Source organism: Bidens hawaiensis, unplaced genomic scaffold, assembly GCF_021521415.1.
Source record: "Bidens hawaiensis isolate Kalapana, Puna unplaced genomic scaffold, B.hawaiensis_p1.1 tig00033626_1, whole genome shotgun sequence".
Taxonomy (NCBI): Eukaryota; Viridiplantae; Streptophyta; class Magnoliopsida; order Asterales; family Asteraceae; genus Bidens; species Bidens hawaiensis.
The window spans coordinates 2682-26569 of NW_027495785.1; the positions used below are offsets into that span (position 1 = coordinate 2682).

General features: G+C 36.4%; 3 protein-coding genes and 2 pseudogenes across 3 annotated transcripts; 3 read left to right on the forward strand and 2 right to left on the reverse strand.

Annotated features, from left to right (window-relative positions):
• Positions 1-202: 202 nt before the first annotated feature.
• Positions 203-3300, reverse strand: LOC143585190 (receptor-like protein EIX2; annotated as a pseudogene).
• A 6027-nt stretch (positions 3301-9327) lies between these two features.
• LOC143585201 (uncharacterized) lies at positions 9328-11796 on the forward strand. The gene is made up of 2 exons (XM_077067041.1): positions 9328-9519; positions 10002-11796. The coding sequence occupies exon 2, from the start codon at positions 10041-10043 to the stop codon at positions 11610-11612; it is 1572 nt and encodes a 523-aa protein (XP_076923156.1). The 5' UTR covers positions 9328-9519; positions 10002-10040; the 3' UTR covers positions 11613-11796.
• A 473-nt stretch (positions 11797-12269) lies between these two features.
• Positions 12270-15362, reverse strand: LOC143585219 (heat shock cognate 70 kDa protein 2-like). The gene is made up of 3 exons (XM_077067054.1): positions 15339-15362; positions 14543-14762; positions 12270-14108 (listed from the first exon to the last, which is right to left on the reverse strand). The coding sequence occupies exons 1-3, from the start codon at positions 15360-15362 to the stop codon at positions 12376-12378; spliced, it is 1977 nt and encodes a 658-aa protein (XP_076923169.1). The 3' UTR covers positions 12270-12375.
• A 931-nt stretch (positions 15363-16293) lies between these two features.
• LOC143585199 (receptor-like protein EIX1) lies at positions 16294-19117 on the forward strand. The gene has a single exon (XM_077067039.1). It carries the CDS (start codon positions 16505-16507, stop codon positions 18974-18976), a length of 2472 nt encoding a protein of 823 aa, XP_076923154.1. The 5' UTR covers positions 16294-16504; the 3' UTR covers positions 18977-19117.
• A 1893-nt stretch (positions 19118-21010) lies between these two features.
• On the forward strand, positions 21011-23622 carry LOC143585194 (receptor-like protein EIX2; annotated as a pseudogene).
• The last annotated feature ends 266 nt before the right edge of the window (positions 23623-23888 follow it).

Here is a 23888-nt window from a genome sequence, read left to right on the forward strand (position 1 = left end):
GTTATTATTGTAATTTTGTTGTTATTTAAAATAATAAAAATAAACACAAACATGTTTAGTATTTTCTTTTTTTCAAAAATGAATCGAAACGGGGAAAACTATGACAAAACGAGATGACACCATGCTAACTTTTCTTTTTAAGATTGCAAATTAAAACGTGCTACCACATGAGTCAATATATACAAAAGAGAAATATCTACAATCACGCACAGTTTAAAGTTAAAGCACCACATATTCCCAAAAATCCAAATGCGAATCCAACGTACATACCTGTGTAATATGATTTCCAAGAGCCGTCTTCATCTTCTTCAACGTCTTTCTTTCCCGGTGGAGGTGGAAACTCACATCTTGGTGTAAGTGGAGGTCCACAAAGTTGGGGGTTACCACTGTCATCATCATCATCATCATCGTACTCAGTATATCCCACCAATAGCAATGCTATGGTAGGGTCTGAGGAGGGTAAGATGTAGACAGCCTTACCTCTATCCCACCAATAGCAATGTTATGGTAGGGTCTGGGGGTTACCACTGTAGGAGGTATAATTGAAACGTTGGAGTTGAGACCCCGGTTGGTATACTTCCTGGCAAGTTATTGTAAGAGAGGTCAAGGTAACTTAGAAAATTTAACTGTGCCAAACTCCAAGGAATATGTCCAGTGAACTCATTTCTTGACAAGTCAAGAGATTCCAGAGATTTTAACCGACCCATATCTTTCGGGACTTCTCCATGTAGTTTGTTAAAGGAAAGATTTAGTGAAATCAATTCATAAAGACTAGTAATCTCATACGGAACTTCTCCGGATAAATTGTTTCTTGAAAGATCAATGCTCTTCAATAGCTGTAGACTACTTCTTCCAAACGACCGTTGTGTTCCTTTCCATGTTACCAATGCACTGTCTAATAATTGGGCTTCTTCAAGGGGGAGCATGTTGCATCCCATTTCACTAGGACATGCGATACCTATTATTCGAAATCCTTTGGGCATATATCCAATATAATAAGAATAAGAATGGCTAATCACATCATCTCTAGAGCCTTTTCTAGCCATATATGTGAAGTTATCTAAGCACCTAGGAATATCACCTGATAATACATTATTGGACACATCAAGGACTTGAAGATTATGCAACCAACATAGGTTAGAAGGTAACCTCCCATAAAATTTATTGGATTCAAATACAAGAACATATAACATTGAAAGTTCTTCTCCTATCCATTCTGGTATAACACTAGATAACTTATTCTCCCAAGATCCACAAACCTTAGTCTTGTGCAATTTTTCAAGGACATTGGCACTTCACCAACAAATGCAATTTTTCGCAAATACAATGCCTCCAGGCTAGACAAGATTCCCAAAGAAAAAGGAATATCTCCAGACAGATTGTTATTTGATAAATTTAGAATGACTAGCTTTTCTCGGAATCTCATCCAACAATCAGGCAGGCTCCCTGAAAATGAATTGCTGGAAAGATCAAGAAAAGTTAAAGCACCTTCAAAGCTGCACAAGAAAGAAAGTGTTCCGAGAAGCTGTTTCTAGAGAGGTTTAATGCCGCTAGTTTAGAAGGCAATGACGGTACCTGTCCTTCGAAATGGTTATTACTCAAATCTATTCCTGGATATCCAAGAAAGGAAGACACCATATTGGGTAGCACACCTTTTATTTGATTTGAAGAGACGTTTAGGAGCTTCAATCCAGTCGGTAAGTCCCAAAACCAGTCAGGGGTGCTATCTGATATTCCAGCATTAGAAATATCAAGATGCGTAAAATTGTTTTGGTATTTAATCCAAATTGGGAACCTAGGTCCCAGCTTGCAGGATTGCAGTTTTATTGTTGATAATTGGAAAGGGACTCTCCCATGAAATCTTAAGTCTAATGTTACATAATTGAAAGACAAGTCCAAATAATCTAGTTGTGTGAGATTCAAAAAATGAATATCTGAGATAACACCTTCAAGAGAGTTGGATGAAAAGTCGAGAAATCTAAGACTTGAAACCTGACCCAAACTGTCCGGTACATTACCGAACAAATTATTATTAGGAGGTCTAAAACCGAAAGGGAATGACATCCTATGAAGTTGGGAATGTTTCCATATAAGGAATTTTGACCAACAATAAGATGTTTCAGATTTGAAAGTTGGCCCACACTGTTTGGCATGTTTCCACTTAAAAAGTTGTTAGAAAGGTCTAAGTACTTCAAGGATGTGCATTGTGTGAAGTCAGGCATGCTTCCATTTAACATATTGTGAGCAAGAGACATGCTAGTCAAGGAAGAACATCCACCAAAGCTTGGCAATGACCAACTAAGGAGGTTTTGTGACAAATCTAGTTTAACTAAAGATAAAGAAGTCCCAAACGATTTTGGAATTAGACCTTCTAGCTGATTCTGTGAGAGGTCTAAATAGGTAAGAGAAGCCAAATCTCCAAAGGAAAAAAGGGATGGAACGCGACAAAAAGTTATGGCTAAGATCAAGATGAAGCAAGTTGGAGAGATTTACAAGCTGGTGCAGAATAGGTCCGCTGAGATTCGCGCTACAAATATCCAAATATTGTAAGCTGGACATGGAACCCAAAAGTGTGGGTAAATGATTGGTTTGGAAATCAACACGGCTTAAATTAAGGTACCGTAGCTGAGTTAGCACTTGTAACGACACACTAATTTTACCTGTGATACCTGAAAGATAAAAGGCAAGATCAAGTTTAATCACATGGCCAGTGTGGTTGTTACAAGTGACACCCGTCCATTTGCAACAATCCGTTTTTTCTCCTTCGCTCCCCCAATCATTGAGATATCCAAATAAGTCAGTTAGGTTGGCTTTAACATCGAGTAGAGCTTGCCTCTCCTTCTCAATGCAGGAGCTTATATCGGTGTCTTCTTTGAGGCCCAAACCACCACTCACAAATAATATGCATAGCAGCAAACAAGAAACAAGAACATGCATCATATATATTATCTATGAATTGAAATGGGTAACTTAAATGAACATATACTCATATAGCTTGTTTTGTTATCAAGAAGATGTTTTTTATAACAATAACCATAAGTGAAAAAGAAAAAACAAAAAGGCCACTCTCATAGTATTTTTTGACAATAACATTAAACGGGAAAAGACGATTGCCGGCGTTGGCCGGCCTCAACACACTGCCCACAGTATACAATGTACATTTCACATATGTAAAATTTAATGCAAGTGAAGTCATTAAAATACTCAGTTACTCATATGATCTTTTCCTGTAAATTTCCTTAACCACTGTTTGATGTCATCAACCAAGAAGACAGTCAAATCCGACCAATACAATAAAATAAAAAAAGCAGTACATTAATAATTAAGAACTTGCCAATCACATAAAACTGCCATGGATCATGGATGTGAACCCAAATAAAAGAAACAATAACTTTTTTTAAAGATAGATGATAATTCCACTACTTTGTTTATATTTAGAATTTTTCCAATAATTTTTAGGCCCTTTATATAAACTCGCGTCCTTATATGAAACATAACTTTTTTTTCAATCTACCATAGATCGATCATTTTCGCGAAGATCCCCCATCACTAAAAATGCATTGTTGTTATACGTCGGTAGTGTGACGAATATGAAAAAATTCAGTAGCAAAATCTGACGATTGTTATTGATCACAGCTTTTCGTTGTTAACCCGCCTTTATTGATGGAACACTGGCCGACGAACGCTAGGTGTCAGGTGATAGCCCTTTATTTTGTAGTGTTTCATGAATCTTTAGAAACCTTTACTGTGAAAAGTGATGGGGGACTGTTGTGGAGGTTGGTGGTTATGATGATGTTGTAGCCTGTAGGTAGCAATGAACGTGACGGGTGGTAGTTGGTATAAAAATGTTATAGAAATGGTATTATAAACAATCAATGTATAAAATGTTACGAAAAGTGTGTTGAAAATTCTTGGAAATTAACGAATTTGAGTTTTAAATTATATTAAACAATATAGTTCAAAACATATTAAATATTATAGTTAACCGGCCAGCTTAGATTTAAACCACTCAAAATTACAAAGCATGCCATTACCATAATTTCTATACGAAAAAGACTTCAAGTGTGATGACTTAATTACGTGGTAGTTGCAGCTGCTTGACGGTTAAAACTTAAAAGAATACAACGTACCGTTCTTCAATTTCTTATTTCTCGACTAACTGAACTTCATCATATTTGATTTGATTAGTTAATTGTGAAAAGTAGAGATGCAAATGATTAAATAATAGTTTGGAAGAATCTTAACATATACACAACTACCAATTTGAATTATAATATGCACTAAATAAATTAATTACTTAGGTTGTTATCATATAACTGATGATTTTATATGTTGTTAACTTAAGCACGCGACACGTTATTGTCGACATGAAGTAAAATAGGTAGAAAAGAACAACGAACTTCCCCGAAATGAAGAAACACAAATTTTCAAATGTTGTTACGTATGCATGGATCCTATATAAACTAAGGATTCACATAACCTTTCTTAGCCAAAATATAAAATTATATTTCAAATGACGATCTTTCTTCGGATCATCGGGTTTCATAACTTCTATGGTTGTTCACTAAAGGTTACAAATGCATTACATGAAATTGGTGTTGAACTGGTGGAACTCGATCGTGAAAGCTGGACTGTCACGATTAATGCGACTCCTGATCGAAATCCCGAAAGAATCAGGCACGCTCTCCAGCTCCGACTAAAGAAACCGGTTATTGTTTTGTCGCAGCTCGTCCCGGCAAACCAAAACCCTAGTCCTATTCAAGAGGTAGCGGCACCGGTTGTTGTTGGACTGGTCCAGGCATTGGACGGCGTGGAGATCACATGGACGGACACAAACACGACCAGAGTCTACTTCATCCACAGAGACACCCCAACGGGGGTGTTCAAATAAGAGATGCTTATGTTGAGCATGTGCTTCCACGACCACCGCCACGATCACCGCCATGGACAGCCACAGAACCGTCGGCACCAATGATGCCCGTGGCGGAACAAGCGGTTTATGGGTATCCACGGGGTTATTATTATTCTGGAGTGTCTAAAAGTTGTGGACATGACCACTCAAATGGGTGCTGCGGAATTATGTGAGGATGTATAAGTGCCTTTTGAAGCCAAATGTAATATAGTATCTGTTTAATTTGACGATGTTTTTAAATGTCTAGTCACTGGTAGTTTTGATCTTGTATATATCCTTGGAGTTTCTGGTGGTTTTGTTTGTGTTTTCTGGAGTTGTACAAAACTAATAAACCTGGAATAGATGAGTGTTTGAAATTTCAGTTTCTCAAGTTTCTTATTATGCTTCAGTTGGTTTTCGTACTTTAGTTTCAACTTTCAACCTACCGCGCTACAAGAACAGGTTTTGTAGCAACAAAATCTCAAAGAAGTAAGACGCGTCAATAGGAACGACAACAGTCTTCTTCTGCTTAAGTTTGTGTTAACCTCTAAAATCATCAACTTCATCAAAGACACTTTTTTTAAACGACTATATTCTTGTATGACAGGTCACCGCACTCCAATTTTAAGAGCCTTGTTGCCTCACTCCAGTCAGATTATGTTGTCTTAACTTGATCCAAACATTCTTCATAAAACCATACCATAAACTGAAACTTAATGTAGAGCAATTACATTAAAGATAACTACAGCTAATTTATTTACCTATTTTAAGTTCTCTAGTTACAAATCAAAAATCTTCATCACATACCAAAACTTACAATCAAGAGATACAATCTAAAACTCTAAAACATACCAAATATACTTCACTCTTAATTAAATTAAAAAATATTTACCATAATAAAACTCACATGTTCCTTATAAAGCAGACTTGTTCTCTTTCCCAACCGATATAGGATATCACACAATTTATATGTTGTTGATATATAACACAAACATAAATAAATGTAACAAATAAATGTGTCCATTATTGAGAATGGTAAAGCGTGCCCATTATTGAGAATAAGTGTGTAACATATTTATTATTGATAATGAACAAGTGTGCATTCATTATTGAGATTGAACACATCGCGTATGAGACTAACGAATATCGCTCTTTATCTTACTCGAACATCGCTGCTTTCAGGTATTTAGTTTATTTAATATGTTTTTATTCAAAATTGTTTAGTATCACATGATTTTGCGTTTTTGATGTCTAATTAATCAATACATGTTAAAATTGTTGTTTGAATCATATTAGCACTCCAACTTTTCAATGAAACGTTTGAATGAAGCTATCTTTGTATTCGACTGCTTGACCGTTTAATGAAGTTTTAATGATTATTTTTTATTGTTGTTGGTAATTAACCTTCGAAGACCGAAACAAGAGTTCCCCCACCGTCACTCGACTGCCTGTTGGAGTTCTGAATCTCTAATTCGAACAACAGAACAATGAATTTAAAATGGTACTTGGAATGTGTTATGTTTGTTTTATCACATGAAATCTTAAAGGCTAATGGTGGTTCATTTTATACGTTTTAAAAAGTTATCGTCCCTACCCTATTGAAGGTTATTATTTGAACAAAGGTAAGCGAGCACATATGAATAAACATAAACGAAAACAAACATAAACGAATATAACTGAACACAAACGAACACATATAAAACATTAAGTAAACAATTCATTCAATGTTCATCCAAAAATAAACATATATAAAACGAAACGAACATTTACTAATATAAATGGACTCATATAGGTCCAAGTATATAAAGTTAAAATTAATATAACAAACTCTTTTACAATAAATTCAAAAGTTATATTCATAATAATAGAAACAACAAATGTAAAAAACAATTCACATAATACTTGGGCTATAGTTAGTGTGTGTGTGGGGGTATATATATATATATATATATATATATATATATATATATATATATATATATATATATATATATATATATATGGTTTGGATCAAATACAAATGAAATTAACGTGCAAAACGTGAGAATCAAGTAGAGTAATTATATATACAAGTAGAGTAATCATGTAATTGTTCTATGATATAATTGCATAATTACTCTACTTGTATATATAATTACTCTACTTGATTCTCACGTTTAGCACATTAATTTCATTTGTAAGTTAACCTTTCTATATATATATATAGAGAGAGAGAGAGAGAAGAGGGGGGGGGGGTTATGTTTATAGATGTGTATGTGCATAAACATACATATAATTAACACAGATGTGTGGCAACTCATAAGCAATTTACTACCTTAGCGGCTACTTCATGTATACAATAAGTTAATAACCAACAGGAGCCATGGGGCCCAACGGCCGTTTTTAGTCGTGAAATAGTCGTTGGTCGGCTACAAACGCGTAGGTAAACTCGTGGGTTTAGCGCAGTGTAGTCTCTTTCATCTTCTATTTTATGCTTACACCTTCTTGAAGTGAAAAATAATAATTGGTCAATAGATTTGTGCTGTCGTCAAAGAAAAAACCACCCAATTGTACCATGCATGTAATATTTTTAGATTTGGATTTAATAACATACTAATGCCTAAAGCCAATACATGTATGCTATTATTAAACATTTATCAACTTCCAAATATTAGGATATGCTGTTATTAATTAACATGAATCCACATATTAACTAGAGCATGCATCATTAATTTAGTGTAGTAATTCACAATTATAAATGTCTAAACATAACATTATAATTTTAGTTGTTTTTTAGCTATTTTTCTTTTTTTAAAATTAAAAAATATATAATAGGTAACAGACAGTATATAAAGTGCACCGATCGAAAGTGATGGAAATGATCATGGTTCTGTTTTTCTTGTTATAATACTATAATGTCATAATTTATGGTTATAATACTATAAAGTCATGGTTCTAGATGTTGTTATTTGAAGCTAGCACGCTACACGTACGTACGTCCTCTAAATTCAAAGATAAATATACGGGAGAAAACATCATATAATTTCTAGGAAATGTAGAGGCACTGTTTTTACAATGTTGTTACGTAATTAATTAGTAATAGTAGCATGCATGGCGCAATCAACACACATCCTATATAAACCATTATCACCATTCATATTCTTCATAACATTATCTTGTTCGATCCCCTTCCTTAGCAGACAAGTCAAATAAAATCATATTTCAAATGACAATAATTCTTCAGATCATCGGATTTCATAACTGCGACGGTTGTGCACGAAAGGTTAGAATCGCACTACGTAGAATTGGTGTCAAATTGTTGGAACTCGATCGTGAAAGTGGTAATGTCACGATCGAGAGTGCTGAAAATCCTGAAGTAATCAAATACGCTCTCGAGCGCCAAATTAAGAAATCAGTTGTGGTTCAATCACGAGCCCTCGTCCCTACAAACCAAATCCCTAATTCTATCGTATCGAATCAAGTACCCGCAAATCAAACTCTAGATCTTCAAGGGCTAGGCCAAGCTATGCTTAGATTGGCTCAGGTCAATGGTGGTGTGGAGATTACAAATTGGAATATAATCAGGATCAACTTCATCAACCGAGATAACGCACTGGTTGTTAGACCCGAAGCAAGTGGCAATATTGGTGTGCAACGGATAGATCATGCGGATGTAGAGTTTGCACCAGCACCAACACCAGCATGGGCAGCCACAGAACCGTCGGCACCAGCGATGCCCATGGCAGAACAAGTGGTTTACGGGTATCCACCGGATTTTTATGGGTTCTCTACTACTCCTAGTCATGATCATCCAAATGGGCGTTGCACCATCGTGTAAGAATGTATATGTGTTTTCTTTTACTTTTTTTATGAACGGCTTTTGAGAATGTATATATGTACATTTGTAATTTGTTTGTATAGGGTTTTTTTTGGTAATTTTGATATTGTAAACGTGGAATTTCTGGTCGTCGATTTTGTGTTTCAGGTTTTGTAAATATATAAAAAATAAATCTGGAATTGATTTATTTTTTCTGTGAACAGCAAACTATCATATTCTCAAATTACTTTGTATAAGATGTGTCATGTACGTATAAGATGTTTGATTATTTGCTATATTTCGTGCTTGAACGTTTTTGTTTACAAGTTGGTTGCTTATTTATTAGAGCTTGGTGATTTTTAAAGTGTGTGTTCCTCTGTATACTTGCACTTCTATACCGGCCACCGATCGAGAGTTATGGTCGCTTTTCATATGTAACCATGCGATATGATTGTTTGTTCTTATAGTTACGCTTACTCGATATCTCTCATAAAATCCCATAACCTATTCCAATCTAAAGGTCGATCATTATCATATAAAGATTGAGTTTAACACATACCAAATAGTATTTACTCATAAATAAAAAAATAAAATAATATTAACCATAACTAAACTCACATGTTCCTTTAATGAAACTTGGGTATCAACTAGTGTAGGTCCCACCTCAGACCACTAAACCAAACACACACACATACACACAACATCGTTTCGTTCTCCTACGTTAACATCTCAATCTTAAAGTCTCTCTAAGGTTATCAATCAATTATCATCACCAATTCCACCAAATCTTGTTTTCAATTGCACCCGTCGATCAAATGCGTTATCTCCACAGGTACCCCCAATTTATTTTCAATTTTGACTTTTCTAGACTTAGGGTTTCATATATCGTTCTGTTTATCATGAAATTGCTTGTATTTATCGATCAATTCGTCTGATTTCCGAACCAAATTCGTCGTAAATTGTTGAAATTATTGAAATTGTTTATTATTTCAGCTGAATTGTGTATGATTTGAGGAATTTTTTTTATAGAAAAGTGTAAATTGATTTCTTTGATTTAGCTTAGGGCATGATTGATTTGGTGGAACCAACGGGTTCGCGGGTTGACCCGTTTAAACCGTGTATTTTATATTTTAATTTTTTTAAAGTGTGTTTTATGTAATCAATGTAATTTTAGAGTATTAATATGTGAAAAAGATTAAAAAGTTATTAACTTTCGGGTCAAACGGGTTGTGGTCGGGTCAACCCACAAATATGCGGGTCGTGTTCAGGCTAACACGTGTTACAGAAAGGTGTAAATTGATTTTTTTGATATAGGTTTAAGGCATGATTGTATGAGGTTCTTCGTTTCTTCTCATGCTGTTGAGTGTTGATTGTGGTGGGACGAGCGATTCCACCGAAGAAGATAAGATCACAACTATGCCTGCAAAAGAGAAACTTAACGGAGATTTGCTGACTAACTTATCCATGGATAATAATAATAATCATCTGTCAACAATGTTATCCATGGATTCATGTATATCGGTACATGATGAGATGGAACGAGAGCTGAACCGAGCGGTGGTTCTTAGCTTACCGCCCGATATTAACCTCCCGTTTTCAGCGGAACCGAGCCCTCCACCGTTCCATGACGCGTGTGACATGTTGGAGGTTGGATTAGGCCCGCAACATTATGAAGTGGAAACAAATATTAATGTTACGAAGCTTGGTAAAAAGTGTGCTAAACGGCTTGATAGCGTGTGGGGTGCGTGGTTTTTCTTTAATTACTACTTCAAACCGGCTTTAAATGAGAAATCGAAGAATAAGGTGAATCGGGAAAACGTGTATGATAAGTCGGATTTGAAGTTGGATGTTTTCCTTGTTCAGCATGATATGGAGAATATGTACATGTGGGTTTTTAAAGAACGGCCCGAGAATGCGTTGGGAAAGATGCAGCTGAGAAGTTACATGAACGGGCATTCCCGTCAAGGTGAAAAGCAGTTCCCGTTTAGTGCGGATAAAGGGTTTGTGAGATCTCACCGAATGCAAAGAAAACAATACCGGGGGCTTTCTAATCCGCAATGTGTACATGGGATTGAAGTTGTGCGGGCCCCGAATTTATCAGGGTTAGATGAAGAAGATAGAAAACGATGGGTGGAGCTAACGGGACGGGATTTAAACTTTTCAATCCCGCTTGATGCGAGTGATTTTGGTTCTTGGAGGAATCTGCCCACTACCGATTTTGAAATCGAACGTCCTCCAGTAATCAAGAACATTACTCAACCGAAAAGATTGTTAAATGGTTCAGGTTTGAATCTTTCGACTCAGGCGTCAGAGCATGTGGTCGGTGAGTCGAACGGGAGTTTAAACGGGGTTGAGCTTACGGTTGGGTGTAGCAATAAACGGAAGAAAAACTTCTTCACGAATGGTAACGATGACGATAACTATGATGGAGTTCTTGATGTTAATCATGTGGAGCCGCATTGGGTCAATGATTTTTCGGGGGTTATGAGGAACGTGTGTGGGCCCGTGACAGCCGCTAAGACAATTTATGAAGATGACGAGTCATTTTTAATTGTTGTAAGCTTGCCTTGTGGTGATCTTAATAGGGTGAAAGTTACATGGAAAAACACTCTTACTCATGGTGTTGTGAAGATCTTTGGTGTTAGTGCCGGGTGTATGCCGGTTTTGAAACGAAAAGATAGGACTTTTAAGTTGACTGATCCTGCACCCGAGCATTGTCCGCCTGGCGAGTTTATAAGGGAAATATCTCTGCCTGCGCGTATTCCTGAAGATGCTAACATAGAAGCTTATGGTGATGATAGTGGGACCATACTCGAGATTGTGGTTCCTAAACATCGGGAAGGACCGGAAGAGCATGAGGTTCGTGTTTGTCTTCGCGCCTGTGATCAGCGTCCGTATGTTGACTTCACAGAGACTTTGATTTAAGGATTCGTCATCGTTTTTTACAATGTTTATTTTTATCAGAATTGGGGTATTTTTGCATTCTTCATGAGAGAAAACAGTAGAAACTCTGAAGGGTGGGAAAGTTGCATTCTGTAGATTTCCTTTTTTGCATCTTTGTTTGTTGAACCTTATTAAATGTTTAGTAAAGAAAATTGGTTATTGCTCATAGGGTATCTATATATATGCTATTTGTGTTTAGGTTTCTTCAGAACTGTTTTTCCATTTTGGTTAAAACTGATTAAAACTGTTTATATTTTGGAATGAAGCAAGTCAATGCTTTTAGGTCCAAGAATTTGCGGTTTGGAATTTAGTTGTTCGATCTCACAAAAACAAAATTTCTTTTCATTTTTGGAATGAACAACCGTCATGAATCATATTATTCAAAATTTCAACGTAGCTAATGATTTAAAAAGAGTTACTAGCTAATGATTTAAAAAGAGTTACTGGTCCAGTTTGACCTGCTCAACCCAGCGAGTTTGACTTATCGTTTTCTAAACCATAATCAGTGATTCAGATATAACTTTGTCCAAACCAGCCAAACTGATGGATCAAATATTAACTATTGGCATTGTGGAAATATTTGATGTCCTCGGTTGCTGTGTTGCACAGCATTATGGAAATGTTAGGATGGTTGTAATTTTAAAATGCTATATCATTAAAAACATAACATTCCATACATTTATAAAAGAAAGAAAAAAATTACTGAAAAGGCATTGTCTCAACCAAGAACATCCCAAAATTAGACTTAATCAACTTCTTCAATTTTGGGGCCTGCACCATTCCCATTAGCAGTTGGAATTGGACCGCCAGCATCCATATCAGGTACATCACCAGAACCTTGGTACATCTTAGCAATTATAGGGTTACAAATACCCTCCAACTCCTTCATCTTGTCTTCAAACTCCTCCGCTTCTGCAAGCTGATTCGAGTCCAGCCACTGCATAGTCTGCTCAACCGCATCCTCCACCTTCTTCTTATCATCAGCTGCAAGCTTTGAACCAATCTTATCATCTTTAATGGTGTTCCTCATATTGTAAGCATAGTTCTCAAGCGCATTCTTTGCCTCCACTTTCTTCTTGAGCTCTTCATCTTCTGCCTTGTATTTCTCAGCCTCCTGCACCATCTTCTCGATATCCTCCTTTGACAACCTTCCTTTATCATTAGTAATAGTAATCTTGTTCTTCTGACCACCAACTTTGTCTTCAGCCGACACGTTCAAGATACCGTTTGCATCAATATCAAAGCACACGTTAATTTGAGGGACCCCACGTGGCGCAGGGGGGATTCCCGACAACTCAAACTTGCCCAACAAGTTATTATCCTTTGTTCTTGCTCTCTCCCCTTCATAAACTTGAATCAAAACCCCAGGTTGATTGTCGGAGTAGGTCGAGAAAACTTGCTCCTTTTTGGTGGGAATTGTGGTGTTTCTCGGGATCAAAACAGTCATGACTCCACCCGCAGTCTCCAAACCGAGAGACAATGGAGCGACATCTAACAACAACAGGTCTTGCACCTTCTGGTTGCCTTCACCACTCAATATAGCAGCCTGGACCGCAGCACCGTATGCAACAGCTTCATCAGGGTTAATGCTCTTGCAAAGCTCCTTCCCGTTGAAGAAATCTTGTAACAGCTGTTGCACCTTTGGGATTCTGGTTGATCCGCCTACAAGAACCACATCGTGAACCGAGCTTTCGTCCATTTTAGCATCTCTCAAACACTTATCCACAGGCTCCATACATTTTCTGAACAGATCCATGTTGAGCTCCTCGAATCTTGCACGTGTGATGGTCGAGTAAAAATCAATACCCTCGAATAAAGAGTCAATCTCAATGGTTGTTTGGGCGGTTGAAGAGAGGGTTCGCTTTGCTCTCTCACACGCGGTTCTCAAGCGTCTAAGAGCTCTCGGGTTTCCACTAATGTCTTTCTTGTTCTTCCTCTTGAATTCTTGAACAAAGTGATTCACCATCCGGTTGTCAAAATCCTCACCGCCCAAATGCGTGTCACCGGCAGTGGCTTTCACCTCAAATATACCCTCTTCAATGGTGAGAAGCGAAACATCAAAAGTACCACCACCAAGATCGAAAATTAGAACGTTTTTCTCTCCTGAAGAAGTTGACTTCTTGTCAAGACCGTATGCAATAGCAGCAGCCGTTGGTTCATTAATAATACGCATCACATTGAGGCCCGCAATCGCACCTGCATCTTTTGTGGCTTGCCTTTGAGAGTCATTGAAGTAAGCGGGCACAGTTACAACGGCATTCTTGATAGAGGTGCCAAGATACGCCTCTGCAATCTCCCTCATCTTTATGAGAACCATTGAGGAAATCTCTTCCGCTGAGAACTGTTTCTCTTCGCCTTTGTAAGTGACGACAATCACCGGCTTGTCAGAAGGACCAGGTATGACCTTGAATGGCCATAACTTCATGTCACTCTGGACAGAAGCATCACTAAACTTTCTGCCAATTAACCGTTTCGCATCTGCCATTCAAACAAAACTTTTGTTAAGTATAAAATCTAGGATTTAACAAATGCAAACACAGTAATTTCTAAGCAGGCAAGTACGGGTGTAAACAAGCCAAGCCGCTCATTTATAGTTTTCCTCAAAGAAAATACATAAAAATAATTAAAACGTATATAAATTTAGTTAATAAATAATAACGAGCTTGAGAAAACGACTCAAGTGGAGCTCGGTCTGTGCTCAGCTCGTTTACAGGCAAAGCAGGAAACAAATAAATAACTCGACCAGTAATATATAAAATAATGAGCACAAAAAGCAATGCAGAAACGAAATTATAACAATTTCATAATCATGCCCTAGGTTACTAGTATTATTTATAATAACATCAAATTAGTGAATGCAGTCAATTGGTAAATTAATTAAGCTAAAACAGAGCACTGAAATAAAAGCATACCGAAAACGGTGTTGATAGGATTCATGGCCACTTGATTCTTGGCAGCATCTCCGATGAGACGTTCGGTGTCCGTAAAGGCCACATAAGAAGGCGTGGTCCGGTTACCCTGGTCATTAGCTATGATCTCAACACGGTCGTGCTGCCACACTCCCACGCACGAGTACGTCGTTCCTAGATCTAAGTTTTTGGACACGTGTTCTTTTCCTTTTTTTTTTTTTTCCTGAAGAGCATAAGCAAAAAAATCATGCAGAAAATCTTAAGCATCTCATTGCAAAAAGCCTAACTCATAGTTGAATAGCATAAAATCCTTTTTTTCCCTTTATCACTGCTCCGATACTTTAGCCTCCAGGTGATAAGTCTTGTAGCAACAAGATAAAAATTTGGTTAAAATATAGGTAATTCTAGTTTGAGGTCCGTGTATTACACGAGTAGTTCTTGAAAATACAATATTTAATAAATAATCAGTATACAAGAAACAATAAACCCGTTAAACACTATTAATATAGTAGTTGTACAATAGTCTTTAAAAATATTTTAAAGTAAAAGATAATTATAATTATCAAATGTTTAAAAAAAATAGAAAGTAAATATTAAATTAATAAATTTTGGAGCATAAATTTTAAGAATGATAACTATTATGTTACTATTATAAATTGTTAAAAAAAAGGTGAGATTTAATTTAGGAGTGATAAGTAGCAATACTTATAGTTTTTTATTACAGAGTATAGACATATCAATTTCTTGTATGTTTTTTCAACTAAATACAAAAAGGTTAAATATTTCCTGTGGGTCATACCATTTGTCTTTTTGCAGGCTTCATGATAGAGAATTGAAAATGGTTGTTAGTTAGAAAACTTTATTAACCATTAAGTGGGGGCACCGTCATTAGATGTGCACAAATTGGTTTTGTTCTAATACTCTACATGAGTATGGAACTGGATTCGGTATTAAAAAATCGGGTATGTATTGAGAAAAGGTGAGTAGGTTCGGTTACGATTATTAAGGAGAAAAACCAACCATATGTACCTAGGTAGGATATGATCAGGTTTGGGTATAACCAGATATGGGTCCGGTTATGACCAGATAATCAGGTATGACTTGCCCTATTTTTAATTTTTAATTATCTTACACAAAAATATCGTTTAAAAAAATCAAATTTTATAAATTGGTGGCGGCTCAATGGTAGAGCACTCACTTTACTAGTTACTAGTGAGAGGTAGGGGTTCAAACCTCACTACCACCAATTTATATTGGAGATATGAGGGATGACCATGGTTTGCCATGGTTCGAGTCCTGATCTCACCCGGTTTTACCGGCTCCTCGCTGTCGTGCCATTTGGCGGGCGTGGGGGTCGGGTTTTATCCGGTGAATCCCTCAATAGGTGGACCGCTAGGGGCTTCGTCCGTCCGGACTAGTGGCCGGCTCGAGCTACCTTTAGCCAATGGGGGCCGCGTACAAAGTACCCGGCGTTACTTAGTTGGTCGTTCAAAAAAAATCAAATTTTCTTTGTAATTTCTAAAATAATTAATATATATTACAATAACTAAATTCAATCAAGTACATATTATTTACTTTATAAACTATATAATATGCATTTTAAATATAAAACTTGTAACGTAAACATAAATATCTACTTTAAAAATTCATGTATTCAATAGGGTATTAAGAAAACATGTATTGGGTTTAGGGTATGACCTGTTTCAAGTATAATGGTTCCGGCCCCCGGGTATTGAGATCAAAATGCATACTCTACGTATACCTAAATTGGTTATATTTCTTCTCAAGTTTTAGTCAAACTAATGGACAGATTGTTTCTATTTTCCGTGTCAACTTAAAACACTTTGGAGACTTGCCATCTTATATGTTCTAAGTCAACATAAATCTAGCAATATAAATAGGGAGCCTTTGTGTTGGATTGGAAACAAACTAGTACTCTTAGCCTTTTAAAATTCTGATCATATAATGTTTGTTTTTGTGTTGCTGCTGCTATGCATAGGACATTTTATCAATGGTGATCATACATTCGGGGTCGAAGTTGATGCCAACCTGACGGCCTGTCACGATAAGGAGAGGCAGACACTATTAGACATCAACAGCAATCTAGATGTATGGAGGGGCAAAGAAAGCAAGGATTGTTGTCAATGGATGGGTGTCACTTGTGACAAATACACTGGTCATGTGACTCAACTTGAACTTTATGACTCTTCTAAGTATTCCTTGTCTGGTAATATTATTCATTTATTATCATTATTACCTCAATTACAGTTCCTCATTTTAAGTAAAATTGATAATCAGTTCCATCCTATACCAAATACTTTGAGTTCCCTATCCAATCTACGCAGTTTGAAAATTTCTGGTGCTAATCTTAGTGGACCTATTCCTCACCAACTTGCTAGTTTTTCCAACTTGATGTATCTTGATCTGAGTAACAACTCTTTGAGCGGACCGATTCCTGCTTTCTTGGGATATATGACTTCTCTTATACGTTTAGACCTCTCAAAAAATCGGTTAGAAGGTGTCATTCCAAAATCTTTTAAAAATTTGTTACATCTAGTTGAACTAGATTTGTCGGAAAACCTCCTTAAAGGGTCAGTACCTCACTTTGCTGGTTGTTCATTCATGAAAGAAGCAATCTCAAATAGCAGTTACATGTATGATGGACGATATATGTCAGTTTTATACTCACCAGTTCCCGATTCCCCCGGATGTCCTTCCCTGCATAAGTTAGACCTGTCTAGAAATTGGTTAACTGGAAATTTACCCGGCAGCGTGGGCAAACTGTTAAATCTTGAATATCTTGATGTTTCATCCATCTCTCTTGAAGGTGTAATCTCAGATGTTCATTTTCTAAACCTCACCAAATTATCTTATTTGGACTTGTCTTTCAATCCTTTTGCACTAAACTTAAGCTCCAACATAAGAATCAAATTCCAGTTACGCACTATAAAGATGCAATCCTGCAAGCTAGGGCCTAGTTTTCCCATGTGGATTCAAACTCAAAGATCTTTTGCATATCTTGATATTTCCAATGCTGGAATATCAGACCATGTTCCCGGGTGGTTTTGGGACCTACCACGTCGGTTGAAGTTTCTTAATATTTCTTCGAATGAAATAAAAGGTACGCTACCAGATATCACATCAACCTTTGAATATCATCCTGGATTGGATTTGAGTAACAACCAACTGGAAGGTATGATATCACTATCAACCCCTAAACTTGCGACGTTAAACCTCTCTGGAAACAGGTTCTCAGGAAAACTTTCGTTCTTGTGTCGTATTGACAATGCTTTGACTTTCCTTGACCTCTCCAACAATTTATTATCTGGGAGTCTGCCTGATTGCTGGCAGAGATTCCGAGAAAAGCTTATGGTTCTTAATTTATCAAATAACAGCTTGTCGGGGGAAGTTCCTTCTTCTTTGGGATTCTTGTCTCAACTTCAGGCATTGTATTTGCGAAAGAATGCATTTGTTGGTGAAGTTCCAAAGTCCTTGAGCAACTGCATAAAATTAAGGTTTGTAGATCTAGGGGAAAATAAGTTATCTGGTAACGTACCCGCATGGATAGGAGAAACGCTTTCAAAGTTGCGTGTTCTTGTTTTGCGGTCTAATAGACTCGATGGCAGTTTACCAGCCCAACTATGCTATCTAAATAATCTTCAGTTCTTTGACCTATCTAATAACGCATTATTCGGGAACATTCCTCGGTGCTTTGGTAACTTCAAGGCTATGGCTAGGAGAGGCTTTCAAGATGCTAATATGAACCATTATTACTATTCTTATATGTTAGGTGGCCCAACACAAGATTTTGATCTCCGACGCTGTTACGCATTTAGTTCACAATATAAAATTTATTGTCATGATGATAAGGCCGTTTTCATTGACAATGCACTGGTTGCATGGAAGGGAACACGCCGTGAATTTGAAAGAGGCCTTTACCTAGTGAAGAGCATTGATATTTCAAGCAACAAGTTATATGGAAAAATTCCCAATGAGATCACTAATCTTCGAGAACTAGTCTCATTAAACTTTTCCAACAACAAACTTCACGGGGAGGTTCCAAAACATATGGGTCGGTTGAAGTCTCTTGAATCTCTTGACTTGTCAAGAAATGAGTTTTCTGGGAATATTCCGTTGAGTTTCTCACAATTGACACTTCTAAGTTATCTAAACCTCTCTAAAAATAAATTGTCAGGGAGAATACCAACGGGGACTCAACTCCAAAGCTTCAATAACGCCTCCTACATTGGTAACTCTCAACTTTGTGGACCTCCACTTGCACAAAGATGTGGGCCTCCATCTCCCCCTGCTACTGTCGTTGAAACAAAAAACGTTGAAGAAGATGGAGACGAGTTTTGGAAATCATATTACATGGGTATGGGTGTTGGATTTGTTGTTGGATTTTGGGGAATTTGTGGTACTTTATTGCCGGTATAGATATTTCTTTTTTACTTCCTTAAATAATGTGAATGATTGGATATATGTAACAGTGGTTATGCATTTTCTGAGCTTTCATCGGAAATTTAGATGATAATATATATTCTCTTCGTTATGCAATTTCTTCTTATTAGTTTAAATAGAAAACAGAAATGATTGATAAGACTTGATTTCTTAAAAATTCAGGCATGAGTTGAAACATCTAATATAGAGTTGTTCAAGTCAGGTTAAGTGTATGATTGTGTATGAAGAGTCTGATATATATTTACTTGTTTAACAATTAGCATCTTACATTTGTTTTACAGGTTTTAGGGGTTCATATATTCTCATAAAAACTATACAAGATATCATTGGGAGTCTACTTATGATTTACTCTTAAATATTAACTGAGAGGAAAAACAATGGAAGTTAAATTACCTACTTGATGCTGAAAGTTTAGGCTACAAAGCCCTTTTGTGATTAAATTGGTTTTCTAGATTTAAAATTAGATAGGTTCATTATGTCTATATATTTATAGTTAAATGCACATTTTGATCATAAATTGAAAATGAAGTGGTTAAATTTCTTACCAAGTTTCAGTCAGGTGTTCTCGGATACTCACAGGTTGGTATCAGATCATGGTCATGGTAATTTAAAACATATAGTTAAATTTTTTTATTTTGTGATTTCTGGTACTTCACCAAACTATTAGTCAAACTGTAGGATGCCTCTTAATGTTTTTTAATTAATAAAATAAATATATTTACAAGACTGTTTCAAAAGAAAACCAATTTGAAGTCTTGTTCACCTCTGTTTTCCAAGTCAACTTAAAGTACTTGGAAATTACTTCCTTCAATTAGAAGTCTTTGTATTAAATTTTATAATGGAGTACCACTTAATGGACATGAGTGATTAGGAGACTTGCTATCTTTCGTGTTCAAAGTGAACTTCAAACATTTAACAAACTTTGATAAAAACCAGCCAAATAATATGGAAAGATGGAAGATATTTCTAGAATTTTCATTATCTTTATTCCTGACCGTCGGATTATCGGCTAAAATTGGAATCCAACGGCTGAGAAAGATCTTGACCACTTTGACCAAGATTTTATATCCATTCTTGTTCCTTCTGGAGATTCTTGTTTGTTACTTAAGTTTCTGGACACGTGTTCTTTTACTAATGGATCTCTACTTTCCATTTTTTGACCTTTTTTTGTATGAAGAAGTACACTCTCCCCCCTAAACTATTTGAATTTATTTATATTTATAAATTCTGTAGATATATGAGATTAATGGGATTTTTTTTGGTTAGTTGAATGTTTTATTTTTGAATATTTTATTCAAAACTCATGTCACACATTGAGAGTTGTGAATTGTGATTAACTTGTAAAACGTTTCTACGTATTGCAACAGAGTATTACAATTATCAAAAATAACAAAAACGGATATTGATCTCAATAACAGCAATTCTTGTATCTATGTTGTAAAGGACATTGAAACTTGTTTTACATTATTACATAGATCGAAAACCATAAAGTGATTTTAATCTCAATTTGAATGTTGTAAGGCTTTTATAAACTAAATAAATGAAAGTGAGGGGCAATAGAAATATTCATCCATTAAACTGGGATCGCAAAAGTGAAAGTCATGAGTGTTATCTTTCAATTGCAAGTATGAATCACTGTAGACGAATGGATCATTTGGATTAAAAAAGACGTGATTAAATTTAATACAGTAATAAAATATTTTTAAATAGAAAACCAAGATTGTGTGAACCAAAGGAAAGATCAGAACTCAGAAGACTTGTTGACTTGCATTTTCAAAGTCAACTTGGAACACCTTCAATGTATTAGGAGACTTATTGTCAGTCGTTGAAAAAAAGGAGACTTCTTGTTATCTTCCATGCATGTTCTGAGTCAACTAGCTAGATATATATATATAACAAATAAATATGGAGCCTTTGTGTTAGAGGGGTGGAAGCAAGCTACTAAGCCAGTACTATTCTTAGCCTCCATTGATTTTGGTTCTGATAAGATACAGAACAAACATCATAAAAATGTTTGTTTTCGTGTCGTTGCTGCTATGCATGGGGTCGCTAATCAATGGTGGTCTTACATCGGGGTTCAAAAAAGATGCCAACACGACGATTACAATGTCCTGTCATGAGAAGGAGAGACAAGCACTACTAGGTATTAAAGCAAACCTAGTAGATATCAACAACACTCTAAACGATTGGAAGGACAAAGAAAACAAGGATTGTTGTCAATGGGCGGGTGTCCGCGCAACGACCAGACTGGTCATGTAACTGAACTTGATCTTTCTACCTCTTCTAATGGCTTGTCTGGTAATATTAGTCCTTTGTTATCATTATTACCTCGATTAGAGTACCTTGATTTAAGCGGAATTGATTTTCAGTTCAATAATATACCAAATTCTTTGAGTTCGCTTACAGACTTAAGACATTTGAAAATTTCTAATGCTAATCTCAGTGGTTCTATTCCTCATCAACTTGCTAATCTCTCCAACTTGATTCATCTTAATCTTAGTAATAATTTTTTGACCGGACTAATCCCGGTTTCCTAGAGAGTTGACTTCTCTTACACATTTAGACCTTTCAGGAAATCGATTAGTAGGTGTCATTCCAAATTCTTTTGGGAACTGGTCATCTCTAGTCATCTGGATTTATCGAAAAATCTCCTTAACGGGTCGTTGCCCAACTTTGTTGGATGCTCACCCATGAAAGAGTTGATCTCAAAAAGAAATTTTATGTACTATAGACGAGCTTCTTACCGAGTTACTAGTATCCCCGGATGTCCATCCTTGCAGAACTTAGACCTCTCTAATAATATGTTAATTGGAAATTTACCAAACAACATGGGCAAACTACCATTTCTGGAATATCTTGATGTTTCATCCAACTCCCTCGAAGGTGTAATCTCTGATGTTCATCTTCTAAACCTCACTCGACTAACCCATCTGGACCTTTCCTTCAATTCTTTTGCAATAAATTTAAGCTCCCACTTGGAAATCAAGTTCCAGTTAGACACTATAAAGATGCAATCCTGCAAGTTGGGGCCTAGTTTCCCGATGTGGATTCAAACACAAAGATCTTTTGCATATCTTGATATTTCCAATAACGGAATATCAGATCGCGTCCCTGGGTGGTTCTGGGACCTACCATCTGTGTTGAGATTTCTTAACCTATCTTCAAATGAAATCAAAGGTACACTACCAAATATCACATCAGACTTCTCACTCTATCCTGGAATAGATTTGAGTAACAACCAACTGGAAGGTACGATACCATTATTACCTTCTAAATTGACAGCATTAAACCTCTCTGGAAACAGATTCTCAGGGACACTTTCTTTCTTGTGTCAAATTGATGCGACTTTGACTTTCCTTGACCTCTCCAACAATTTATTATCGGGGGGTCTGCCTGATTGTTTGAAAAAATTCCAAGAAATGCTCGTGGTTCTTAATTTATCAAATAACCGTCTCTCTGGAGAAATCCATTCTTCTTTGGGATTCTTGTCTAAACTTCAGGCATTGTATTTGCGAGGGAACGCTTTTGTTGGTGAAATACCAAAGTCCTTAAGCAACTGCACAAAACTAAGGTTTGTAGATCTAGGGGAAAATAAGTTGTCTGGTAACATTCCAGCATGGATAGGAGAAACACTTTCAGAGTTGTGTGTTCTTGTTTTACGGTCCAACAGATTCAATGGTAGTTTACCATCCCAAATATGTTTTCTAAATAACCTTCAGTTCCTTGACATGTCTAATAATTCGATATCCGGAAACATTCATCAGTGCTTTGGTAACTTCACGGCTATGGCTAGGAGAGGGTTTCAAGATGAAATAATGAGCCATTCTTACTCGTTTTATTTAGCAACTCTCCCTCAAAAAAAGACCCAACGTTCTTACATCTCTTATGGCCCACTTCTAGCATGTCAGGTTCCATCTTCTTTCGGTTGTGATTCGAATGAAGAAGCCCTTTTCATTGACAATGCATTGGTTGCATGGAAGGGAACACAGCGTGAATTTGGACGAAGTACTCATCACCTACTGAAAAGCATTGATATTTCAAGCAACAAGTTATATGGAAAACTTCCCAATGAGATCACTAATCTTCGAGAGTTAGTCGCGTTAAATTTTTCTGACAACAAATTGCAAGGGGAAGTTCCAAAGCATATGGGTCGGTTGAGATCTCTTTAATCTCTTGACTTGTCAAGAAACGAGTTTTCTGGAAATATTCCGTCGAGTTTGTCACAGTTAACATTTTTAAGTTATCTTGACCTCTCATACAATAACTTGTCAGGAAGGATACCACTTGGACCACAACTGCAACTCTTTAATTCCTCCTACAACGGTAACGCTCAACTTTGTGGACCTCCACTTACACAAAGATGTGGGCCTCCGCCTTTATCTCCACCTAGTGTTGTTGTTGGAAAGGAAGAAGCTGAAGAAGATGGAGATGAGTTTTGGAAATCATATTACATAGGTATGGGTTCTGGATTTGTTGTTGGGTTCAGTGGAATTTGTGGTGCTTTATTTCTCAACCGCCGGTTTAGATATTTTGTTTTTGCTTCGTTAAATAACATGAAGGATAGGATATATGTAACATCGGTTGTGCACTTTCGGAGCCTTGATAGGAAATTTAGACGGTAATGCATCGTCTGCAAATGTTGTCAAACTTTCTTTTAATATATCTGAAAAGTTTGTTGTTGAGTAATTTTGGATTTATTTGTTTTTATCCTTTTTAGTTTGCTAAGCATAAATTCAGAATCTGTTCCTTAATTTTTTTTTCTTGAATTATTTTTATTTTACACATCTACTAGGACTACTTTATGCGCGCTTTTATTGTATGGAAAACTAGATGTTAAATTACAAAAATAAAGTTTCATTTTCCCACAATGTGTCTGCTTATCTGCAAA

Excerpts from the sequence above, each read along its gene's own strand:
- LOC143585201 (XM_077067041.1), top strand. The coding sequence starts at position 10,041 with ATGCTGTTGAGTGTTGATTGTGGTGGGACGAGCGATTCCACCGAAGAA.
- LOC143585199 (XM_077067039.1), top strand. The coding sequence starts at position 16,505 with ATGTTTGTTTTTGTGTTGCTGCTGCTATGCATAGGACATTTTATCAAT.
- LOC143585219 (XM_077067054.1), bottom strand. The coding sequence starts at position 15,362 with ATGAAGCCTGCAAAAAGACAAATG. Across the intron at positions 14,763-15,338 it reads AGCCTGCAAAAAGACAAATG|GAAAAAAAAAAAAAAGGAAA; the intron begins GTATGACCCACA and ends TATGCTCTTCAG. Across the intron at positions 14,109-14,542 it reads TCCTATCAACACCGTTTTCG|ATGCGAAACGGTTAATTGGC; the intron begins GTATGCTTTTAT and ends TTTGAATGGCAG.